The 12,184-nt window shown below is 38.6% G+C and overlaps 1 protein-coding gene across 4 annotated transcripts in view; it reads right to left on the bottom strand.

The window, feature by feature from the left end:
- Positions 1-12,184, bottom strand: part of SCRN1 (secernin 1) — a 38,997-nt gene that overhangs the window by 21,791 nt on the left and 5,022 nt on the right. For all 4 annotated transcript variants that reach the window (XR_010434847.1, XM_064674044.1, XM_064674040.1 and 1 more), the window contains exon 2: positions 6,315-6,474. Coding sequence is in view for 3 of the 4 variants with exons in the window: in XM_064674044.1 (XP_064530114.1) it covers positions 6,315-6,473 (159 nt within the window). In the remaining variant the exon portion in view is untranslated. The remainder of the gene's footprint in view (positions 1-6,314; positions 6,475-12,184) is intronic.

Raw genomic sequence — 12,184 nt, 5'->3', positions numbered from 1 at the left:
AAGAGATCCCACCCCACCCCTCCCCCGCCATCAAATCCAGGCTCTAAATTGGCATTAACTCTTTGCTTAACTACTTCCAGCACTGCTGCACCATAGCACATATTTGAAAATAGGCAAAATATCTGTACCATTGTAGCAACTCAGTAAACTGCATCATGGTTGCTTTTAACCCCTTCCAAAAGAGGGATGGAAAAAACGTGATGAGGCAGTCTCATAGCCTGCTGCCTCCCTGGCTATCAAGACATTGAGACTGACAGACTGGTTGGAACTGTCTGGAGAGGTGATTCCACAGGTAACATGGGCTACCTGGGCTCTCCCATCACAGTGAAATGGAAACCTGGAAAGGTAAAACATGGTTGTTCATAAAAGCACTTTGGACCATCTTGTGTGGATGTGCCTGACAATGCACTTTACTGACAATTCTTTTGCTGCTTATTTACAGGAACAAATTTAGTAGAACTCAAAGGAATGGTAATAACTGTTCTCTGGAAAGGGAAATATGCAAGCAGTAGAACACACAGCAAAAGATGTGGTTAGCCAATGCTGTTACCACTGCTTGCTTAGGCTCAAAGCAGAACTAAGTATAAAGTCATCCATATGTCTTCCACTCTACAACACCAATTAAACATGGCCATGACATCTGCTAGCAGTGAAACTTGTGCCACCATGGAGGGGACAGCCATACACCAGGATAAATCCAGCCTGGGTACATCTCAAGCAGCCAGCCCTAGTTCTAGCACTCATGTAAGTCAAACCAGAATGATGAATATAAGTCTCTCCAGCGTCAGGATGAATCCTCAGGTATTCATCTTTCCGAAACAAACACTAGTACTCATATCCTCATGTTGTAGCCAGATATAAACAGTATTAACTAACTGTAAAAATACAGAAAAAAGCCAATTTCTGACACAATGCCTCTTTCTTCTTCATATTAAGAAGAGTTTTTCCCTAGTGCACTTTACATACACTTTGTACTTGCATATTGTTCCTAGATGTTTGTATTCACTGTAACCAATAACTGTAAAATTTGAATCTGTGTGCCTCTGATCCATAGCAATGTGTACGGTAGATAGATTTTATTCTGGAAAAGAAAAATAATTAGAGAAGTTGGAAAAAGCCAAACAGTTCCCCTGTCAAAAAGCAGAACTATCTGCACCCTCTGACCTACTCTGATCTACTCTATAAAGCTATCAGGGAGCCTCAGGCATATGAGCCACAGTATGGAAACACACTCAGCAAAATGAAATATAAAAATCTCCAAACAAATCAAACACCACAAAATGCAGCAAGGCACCCAAGGCTGAGAACACTCTGGTGACACTATATGTCAGAGTTGATTTAGCAGTCAAGAATTTACCTCTTGTTTTTTAAGATACAAATCTAGCAGTCTCCTGGGTGATGAGCAAAAGTAAAACTGAAATAGGGATGAAGCTTATTAATTTAATGTTTTAAAACAGTTAGAAACAGATTTCAAACAAGCCACAAAAAGCCTATCACAGAGATATCCTTGGAACTCTCAGATATCCTAGGCATTTGAACTACCTGCTCACACATCTGTTTTGACCCAAGTAAATGGTTTGGGTCAAAAGGGGAGAGTTGGTAGTTTTTTGCCCCACACAATTCTAGCACTCTCACCCCTTTTCCTCTCTGTTACAATAGAAAAAATATTAAAGAGATTAAGAACAAAAAAAAACATAGTTCAAGCTAACCAGTTTTCCTCTGGTAGCAGAAGAGAGCAAATAAGCAGCACTCCAACAGTAAAAACAGGCTTTGAGAGGGCAGGAACATCCAAAAGATTATTACTTCTATCTTTGAAATGCCGCCAGCTTGTGCTTGCGTTACAAAGCAAAGTCAAACACATTAGTTTAAAGGCCAGTGGCCTGCAATGGAGCAGAAGAGAGAAAAAGCTCACATTAGCCAAGCAATAGACTGCTGAAGGCAGCGACCAGTTTCTTTTATTAGTTGCTGTCTGCCAGCATAGTGCATCTCTTCTATCTCTGTACAAAGTCTAAGGGTTAGCTTAAACAAGGTGGCTTGAGGTAAGCCATCTGTCTGCATGTGCATGAGCTAGGCTGCCTACCAGCTAGTCATCAGGTCTCAGCTGAGAGGCAAGAAATGCAGCTTCCTAAACCACCTCTGAAATGTAGCCTTTAGAATACAATCCTTTTTTTAATCTAAATACAGTAAACCAAAATTTTCATCATAGGCACAAACACTGCTGTGCTTCATCAAGGTTTCCTGCCAGTCAGCACTTACCCGTGGAAGTATCACTGGGGGTGGAGGTGCTTGGGTTCCAGTTCACATGTGCAGCAACATGACTGTAAGTTTGGCACTGCTAGTATAACTTGGAGGCTCCCTAAAGAGCAAATTCTCAGTAAATTCAGCTGCTGTTTGGCTTCTGTTACCAGATTCTGAACACCTTACCCCATGATATAATGCAGATACACCCAGAACTAGACTGCAGCACTGGCATGATGCCTGATGATTATGTTACAAACACCAGAATTAAGATACCTCCAGGTAACACAAAGCCAACTTTAATACAGTCAAAGTCTGCTTTCCAAGCTTTATACCTATCTTACAACACCAGAGATTCCTCAGTTACCTTCAGGTGAGTTTCTATGTGTGCAGTCCTCAGACCAATGTACAGCAAAAAATCTTACTGCTCCTCTGAAAACTCAGAGCAAGGGGAGCTGGGATGGTATTTGTAAAAAAACCCAACCAAACAAAAAACAACCAAACAAACAAAAACAACAAGAGAAAACAAAAGAACAACTAAATATGCCATGAACTTTTAGAGAACACAAAATTCCTCACACCTCACAAAGGGTTGGCTTTAAGCCCAGAAGAGTGTTTAATACCAACATACTACAAAAATTTTGCACATTCCATGGTTTTACAGACTTTTTGTAGACTACCCTATTTTCCCCCTTTCACTCCTCCATAAGAAGTTGCATACTGTTAAGATAAAAGAGCTTTTACAGCTCTGTAGTGAAGCAAGAAAGTATGACTATTTTCAAATCATGAATATAAGGTCAAGTTAGAAGAAAAACAGGTGGACCTAAAAGAAAAAAAAAATCCACGTGGAAAATTCATCTATTAAAAGGTCATCCAGCCAAAACTTCTTCCAAGAAAGAAAACCTCAGCAAGGAGAAGGTTACTAGAGAACAAGAGAAATCTAGTCAGTAAAGTCTACCCCAAAAATAAGACAGAGGGACTTGCATCTTAAAACTAATACAACACAAATTCTTACTAATGCATGATAAATTCTTAAAATCCACACCTGGGGAAAAAAAAAAAAAGAGCGCATTTTTTCAAAAAAGGACCTTATTTATGTTTAAGAGAACAATATTTCACCTGCACATACAAATTCACTAGACTGATCACTACAGCAAGGAAGAGGGCTGATCAGCATCTGCCACTGCAAAATTACGATGCAAGACAAGAACAAACTTTTGAGAAAGTTGACACACACATGCACAGAACAGACCTTCATGAAAAGCCTCATTGTTCGGGGTCTTGGGAACCTGCTGACATGGAGGGAAGGAATTATGCTGATGAGGTAGCTGCAGGGTTACTTGTCTGGTAGATTGAGCCACAAAGATCAAGCTGAAAATAACTTGCAGTATTCACTGAATTCCCTTGTGGCCCTGCCACAAACTAGTTGATAGCTGTATAGCATAGCCCGCCTGGTTCCTTTATGGTAACAATCTCACTGAATTACTGTGCCATTTTTGGTTACATTGTGCATTATCACATTTGCAAACGTGAGCAGCACAGAGATAAATAGGATACAGACTTCCTGAGAGAGTCTTATAGAACAACCCATATTGTCAACCACCTCTGAAGTGACAGTCACAGACAAGTAATCAAAATTTGATACACACTGCAAAGAATAGAATATAATGAAAAGTAAGTCCACCATCACTGTCCAGTGAAGGTTAAGAAACCAATGCAAATCTACAATATGGAATGGAGAGAAAAGCTGTTCATTAGGAAAAAATATGCTAGGATGGATGAGAGAAAAAATTTAGCGAGAGGTCCAAGGGATTACTGACTTTGAAAAACCACAGCATTGAAATGGATCAACCATGTTTTTTCATTTGCAGCATATCATACATTTGGTTTCTCAGACCTGTTTAATTAGTTTTATAAAATGCAAGGGAAGAAAACCTGCAGCAAAAAAACCCTCCACCCAACGATAACTGAACTGTTGGCAGTTTTCAGTGTTTTAATGAACAAAGTAATAATCCTGAATATGTCATGTAGAAGCTCTGACACTCCTCTCCACGCTCCGTAACAGCTAATTACCTCTGACAATTTGCTTCAAAGGTGGATAGTGTTACATGTCTGCTACTTAAAAAACATGAAGCAGCTGAATTCAAGCCATTCCTTAATGCTTTTCTTAACTTTTAGAGGTACCACTCACTACCAGTAGACAAGGACTGTGCAAAGCTACCAGACAGCCTTTAAACCCAGTAAAACAATTAAAATCAGAACTGAGTTTTAACCAGCTTATTCTACTCAAAGTATGCATGAGTAAAAAAAATACATTAACAATACTTAGTGCTGAGTGTGATGAATATGTAGTGATAAGCAATTGCTTGCACTACTCTCAGAGCAAATGATGATGTTTTTATTCTGTGTTGGGAGGAAACAGGAAGCATTTTGGTAAACATCTGGAGCCTGTATGTTTCTGTACACGATTGTACTTGCAAAACCTCAGGCTAGCTAATGAAGAATTATGCATTAGCATAGAGACTAGCTGAGGCCAAAGTATCCATTAATTAGGACTTGAGCCACTACTTTAAAAAAAAAAAAAATAAATAAAAATTGGCCCACTCCAGTTCCTCATCTAAAAGTGTATCTACACCACACTGCAACAAACTTTACCTTCATTTAAAAAACCCCAATATTTCACCATTTAAGGAAAATGCTTGCAGATACTGGTTCTACAAACTGTGGTGTGCTAGGAAAAGGAATTACACTCTGCGCTTCTAAAAAGTTGGCAAAAAAGTTGAGTTTCTGCCTGAATTCTCTCTTGGACATGGGAAGCGGATTTCTTTATATCCAAAATTAAGCCATTTAATAATCCATGAGTTGTACTAGATGTTGGTAGCAACAAGAATCAAGAGAACATTAACTGTTAGAATGAGGAGCACCATACCCTCTGAAGTTCGAAAGTCATCCCACTTGAAAAACAGAATTAAAACTGGCACTGGCCTTAGGATATCTTCTGGGGAAGCAGCAACTAGATCCATAAAGGACCTGTTCGGATGAGAGACACTAGCCTGGTGCAGAACACCCCATGTCCTCAGCCTTCTGCACAGCCACAGAGATAGAAGGAAGCTTAATGCAGCAAACATCACAGCTCCTGCTTTCCCAGTTGCCTGCCAAAGCAAGAACTTGTGGACTCTAGAAGCTCCTGACAGTGCAGATAAGGCTCTGTGTCCTCTGCTAAAATGACTACCCACACAGATCCTTGTCTTTCCTTCTGGTGCCTCAGTCTCTTCATTCCACCTTCACACTTTTTCCTCTTCCTGTCCTCTTGTTTCATTTGTTCCCTTGCTTCACTCTTCCACATCTGCTTATCCCTTCATTTCTCCTGTCATTAAAGTGAGGCTGCAGTAACAGACTATAATTAAAATTACTTCCAGCAGGGTCCCTTTCAACCTGCACCCAGCATCAGCATCCAGCTTCAGGACTCCACATCCAGCCTGGATTCAGAGAGAAGCCACACCATTGAAAACTGACCATGATGCAGGTGCCTCAGCTGCAGAACATGTCATCAAAGCCAACTGCACAAGAGTTATGTTTGGCTTACAGACATTATGCTTTTGTTTTCTCCTCTCACACTCCCTTATTAGAGTGCAAGCTCTTTGAGGCAGAGATTTTTGGCTACCCGTTTAGCAGCATGTCTAGGGTAGCCAAACCCCATTACAACTGTCAAACAACAACCATGAATGAGAATAATTCTTATGGTAAGTGACAAACTTTGAAAATTGGCTTCTAGATCCACTTAGCCAGGATATTTTTCCTTTAAAAGGAAAAAGTAATCAGTAGACTACTTGGGGCAGGAATCTGAGATTTGAACAATTTCTCCTGTCTGCCGGAGAAAGTACAGATCATAGATTTTTCTGCAATTAAACAAAAAAGTTACATTCTGAGTTTTTAAAAAATCTTGTCTCTTTTCTATTCTAGAGGTTTGAGTGAAGTGAGCAAGGACTCCACAGTCTGACAAGAAAACAAGACAACATTCATTTCTTCCAAAAGAAGTCCTTTCTCACAGTTTGAATGTAACAATTCACCCTTACCTCAACTTTGCTTCCTGGCTCATGATCTGCAGCAGCAAAATAGACCACCTCCTGTACTTCATCCCTAGGCCGTGCAGAATTCTTCCCAAATACCACCAGCCCATCTTTAGAACATGGGGGGAAGGCTACAAAACAGTAACTTGGAGGAGCTGCAGCCATCCTGTAAAGGAAAGAAAGCATAAACAAACAAAACTAGTGTTTTTTTAATTCATAATTGTATACATTGAAGAATCACTCAGTCTACTGCTACTAATTGTAACTAAGAAGGAATGCATTCCCTCTATCAGTTGATTGTCCAATGATAATGGAAGAACAGGTCAGCTCAGAGGAAGCTTTTCTGAATTTAATTTAAAAAAATATAATAATTTTCATCATTTTTCACCCAAGTCTTTTGAAGGCATAAAGAATAGGAAGAAAGGCAAGATAACTGTACCTTAATGCGTCTACTTAGTCCCCACAGAAAGAAGATACTCTGCATCAGAGCTGTTCAGGAACATATGACCTAGATGTATTCTGCTGACTCAGACAAGTGCAGAGACACAGAATAATTTTAAATAATTTACTTTCTCTGCTCCCATGCACTTCAATGTTTTAAAAAAGGAAGGAGAAAATATGTTTGAGGGATTCCTGAGAGAGGACAGTAACGTAACTGGAAACAGAAAAAAGATATAGCACAATTCGAAAACTGTCTGAAAATTAGTCTGCTCAGATCAGAGAGACTGAAGCAGTAATTGCACTTTATTTTCTCTGTGGTTTGTCTGCATTGCTGCTCTTACTCAAAGCTAATTGATTGCAGTTTATTTGTTTATGCAGGCTAATGTGAAATGTTTATATGATAATTTTAAGTGTTTGCAATGACAACATATTAATAAAAAATGTAAACTCTTTCAGGACTATGACAATACTGTAGCTGGTCTTGTGTACATTGGCATATCTGACATTTTTTCCACCATTCAGGGAAACTTCTGGCACATATGCCTACAAAAGGAAAAGGTGAGGTGTTTATCATTTGTTAAAATAGCACTCAACACAGACGTCTGAAATTTCTTCATAGTTCTTATCACTGCAATAAAAACTCAGCTCCAAAACAAATAATTTTATTCCTCCACAATAACATGAATAAGTAAAAATACTTGCACACATTCAGACTCCTTAGAAACTTCCCCCCCAAAGCTGCTTTTTTACCATTAACTTGCACATGCTCCAAAGCATTCAAATCGAGGTTTTGGGGTTTTTTTCCAAAGCAGTGCCATTTGAGCACATACTTCTCACAGAATAGCAGGTTGCTGATATTAAACCAGAGAAAGAATGCCTTTTGGATAAAACCTATAATTCATAAAGTGGTAGTTGCTTGCCTGTAGACTATGAACAGGTCACACAGATGCTCAATCTTGGGAAAAACGGTCAAGAAGATAAATGTTAACAGTGTCCTCTACCAACACAAGGTGAGGTAATGAATTGTCTAGGGAACTCACATCACCTTTCAATTTAGGTAAGATTATATACAAGAATAATCATCCAGCTGAGCTGAAAATGCATTAGGAAACAAACAAATCCCTTTTTACAAAGCAGAGTTTTGACTGGTAGGACAGGACAAGCTACTGGGAGCTGCAATGACTTCAGCTGATAAAATAGACCTGTCAGAGGACATCAACCTGCAGACATGCATTGTGCCACTAGGCGCATTATTGGTTCAAGAGGTCTTGCACACAGACATTATGGAAAGCCCCAGTTCAGCTGCCACGCATCACCTGCGAGTCATCAGAGCATTTCTGATTAAACTGAAATGCAATATGTAGAGTGTTGCCCAACCTTTGTCACTAATGAAACCATTTAGTATTTTGCTATGAGTTATTCCAAGTATGTACATTTATTTTGCTGTGTTGGTGATGTCAATGTAACTGCTTTCCTGCACTCTAAGAGTCCACATCTACCTTCAGGTAAGTAATCATTTAGTGCTCCAAATTTGTCTTCTGATGCATTGCCAGACCAGTTGAAATCTTGAATAACTTGCAGACTTACTGTGGATCTCACTATTCAGACTTACTGTGGATCTCACTATTCAAAAGAAATATTTCCTTTATTCTAAACACAAGCTAAATGGATTTATTTGAAATATATGAGACAGCTGAAAGACATTAGACACCCAAGAGCCTAGAAAAAAAGGTTAAAATTATATACAGTACTCATTTTAATTAATGAATACCCAAACATATTGGCAGATAGCCTTAAAAAGATGTGAAGAAATGTTTCAACACTGTGTGACTGAATGAATATGAAGGTATGAAAGGCAGATATTTACATACCTACAGTCTGAGTAGGTAGGGAAAAGAATTAAAAGCTTGTAGGAATCTAATGCTCTACAGAGTTCTGAAACCTTCCCTGAAATAAAGAGACTCACTAGTACGTATTTGTGAGATTGTACTTTTTCTTCCCCTTAAATATACCAACAGTTACTGAATCAAAAACAAATTGCCATTTTGGTAATGCTTTATAAGTATGAAAGTATGAGTAAGCTCCTCTATAACTAGAGTTCACTTCAATACACAGTGTATTTTGTAAGTATGAGTAAGCTCCTCTATATGTAGAGTCCCTTCAACACACAGTATATTTCATACAGGGGAGTATAGAACAGTTGAACACCAACTTGAATGTTACAACCTTATACTGAAAATGTGATTGTCATAAGAGAAGTTGGCACTGGGATCTTACATTACATTTCTAAAGAAGGAAGCCACCTAGCAGCCTATTACAGTTAAATCTACGCAGTTTGCTGTGTAGCACTTTTTCCTAGGACCTCATTTGGTTCATTTTAAATATGATAAAGATGGTCATTTCTCAGATACAACCACAACCTGTATTTGTTCAGAACACTTCTGTACTTCATCTTCCTCCATCAAGTAACTAAAACAGTCTGTTAGCAGCCACCTATCTAAGCAGGACATTTCTACTTGATACTTCATTTTATGTTTTTCCTTTGTTCAACCTGAGGTTGTCCTCGTTCTCATTTTCAGACATTTGCCCTCTTACAAGGCACCATACTGACTCAATATCAAACAAACATTTTTCATCTGCAGAAGGAGCAGAACACTCCTCCTTCACAGTACCTCTGATAAATCAGCCTGACTTACAAATCCACCTACTGTTATAATTCCTACACTTTTTTCACAGAGTATTTGCTCCTCCAATGAAAGGCATTCCTGAAAACCTTAGAAAACACAGGGAATGATTGTAAACAGATCTCAAAGGACACCTTGTTGACCATTCACAAAGTTCTTTACCACAGAGCATCTTTGCATACAGGCCTGATTCTCACAACAAACCATACCTGTAACCTGCATTCTGGTGTAGACAGAGGGAAACATACACCACGTCTTGATTGCAAACCATTGTACTCAGAGATGGGCCACTTGAAATTTAAGAGAAACAGGCACCATACAGACCACTATAGGCTATATCCAAAATCATTCCACATATGGAAGCCCTGGAAATAGACAAAGAGCTGTACATTATGCTATTCCACTACATAACTGCTGCAGTTTCAGGGTGTTAACAGGCATCCCGCTTGGTTGACCTAGAATCACTGCAGGCACAGAGGCTGAAAAAAGAGGTGTGAGCAACAGCCACAAGGTAATACACTCCACTTGCTATCCTTTTATTTGACAAAATATACTACAGCATGTGGTCATATTTTTTTCCAGAGTGTCCTGTGTTCTGACACTATGAAGAGGTTTTATTTAACAAGTTCCTTTATTAAGATCTTCTCTCACTGTGAGAAATCACATTTAACAACTGACAAGCCAAATTAATTTTATGAACGTATCACCACTGTTGTCAATGGTAAAACAGCTGAGTTCATAGGTACTTTGATGCAGAAAGAAAGAAGTGACATTCACTGGGCAATCATAGAATCAAAAAGCTTGGAAAATACCTCTATGATCAGAGTCCAACCCTTGCGTGAACACCACCACGTCAACTAAACTATTGCACTAAGTTCTGTGTCCAGTCATTTCTTGAACACTTCCAGGAATGGTGACTCCACCACCTCCCTGGGCAGTCTGTTTCAATGCTTAACCACCCTTTCAGTGAAATTCTTTCTGATATCCAAATTGAACCTCCCCCGGTGCAGCCTGACACCTCTTGTCCTATCACTGGTTGCCTGGAAAAAGAGGCCAACTCCCACCTTGCTATAACCTCCTTTCAGGTAGTTGTAGAGAGTAATCAGGTCTCCCCTGAGCCTCCTTTTCTCCAGGCTGAACACCCCCAGTTCCCTCAGCTGCTTCTCATATGACTTACTCTCTAGACCCTCCACGAGCTTCATTGCCCTTCTCTGGACAAATGTCTGGCTCCAAACATCACAATGTGAAACAATGGGGATGACAATTATCAGGGCATTATAAATATGTCTGAACAACACTATACTCCTAAAATAGGGTGAACATGGACGTGTTGTTGCCTAGCACCACCTCAGGAAAACTAACCCATACATTCTTGATAAAAATACAATACTAATCTTCAGGTTGAAAATATTAAGACATGAAAAATACTCTGTCATAGTATGAGGACCTTAAAATTGCTGACATGTATTAAGAAGGCTCATAACTTCTAATTAGAACAATTTTTTCTGTTAGAGTCAAAATTTACCCACACTCAGACTTTTAGAGTGGTCAACAAGGAATAAAATTGTTATTGTTTAAGTCTGTACGTACAGGTTGTGACATAGTCTAATGAAAGTTTCACTTAGATGTCATTTTTTACTTATTTAAAAAAAGGAACAAATAATGCTGTTATAGCAACACATGGAGAAGGACAGACTGCAGTACTCTATCCTCCCCTCATGAACATGAGTGTCAGAGGCTGAAGCCATGCTCTTAGGAGAATATAGACAGGCACAAAATAATTCAGTGTGTTTTAGAGCCTTCCCCCCCAATCCAGGAAAACTGAAATAGCTATGTATCCACAACAAAGCACTCTGAGCTTAGCATGAGAGTCCAAACTAAAGAAAGGAAGATTTTCTTATTAACTTACTCTAGACTTCTTGTGGTTTGGGTATTCTTTCCAGAATAACACTGTGTACTTCTTCTCTGAAAGCTGTAATTTGGTACTGAAATAATCTTTTATAAAGCTCAAGAATCTGACTGCTACAATAAAATAACTTTATGCTCCCATATCAAATAGATATCAACTCTTTTCAAGCCAATTAATTTTCCTTGTTTGCCAAAACACCCTGAAGACACTAAGCACGAAGTAATTACTAGTTTTACAAAGTTACAAATTATATGAAAACTGGCTTGCTGACAGTAGCTTTCACAGTTGCTGTCTTATCTATTGAGGAAAAAAATTACCAAAAATAAAGATACAGTATTATGAACTATTACGATCTCAAAGTTCTTCTAATAACTTATTGTTCAAACTTACTGTTCAATTCCAAAACTTATTTCTATAACAGTAAAACTCCTCCTGCTCTTTTCTCTTTTCTTTTGACTGAAAAACAAAACAATAGGTTTATAATGGAAGCGCAGCACTCACTAGAAAGCAGTGGGAAAAGGATTAGTGTGAGACAAAAAGGTCAAAGGGTCTGTCTTGAAATTTCACTCATGTTTATTGAACTGAACCATTATTTGCTTTTAACACTTCTTTTAATTGCTGCTCACTTAATGCCCTGCAACTTTTTCTCAAGAAAAGCTAAAGATGCCCCTAGCACCACATATAAAAACCCTTTGGCTTTAATGTAAGTTTTTGGAATGTTAATTAGTATTTATTGTTAATCTTAATTAAGATTTACACCAAATGAAAAATTCTGAAGCAGCTATTCCTGTGCAGAGCTAGTCTTTTCCTAGCAACACACCATTTAAGACATTTTCAGTGAT

This window comes from Pseudopipra pipra, chromosome 1 (genome assembly GCF_036250125.1).
Source record: "Pseudopipra pipra isolate bDixPip1 chromosome 1, bDixPip1.hap1, whole genome shotgun sequence".
NCBI lineage: Eukaryota > Metazoa > Chordata > Aves > Passeriformes > Pipridae > Pseudopipra > Pseudopipra pipra.
Note: the sequence above shows the minus strand (reverse complement) of the source record. Positions and strands in the feature narration are given on the sequence as shown.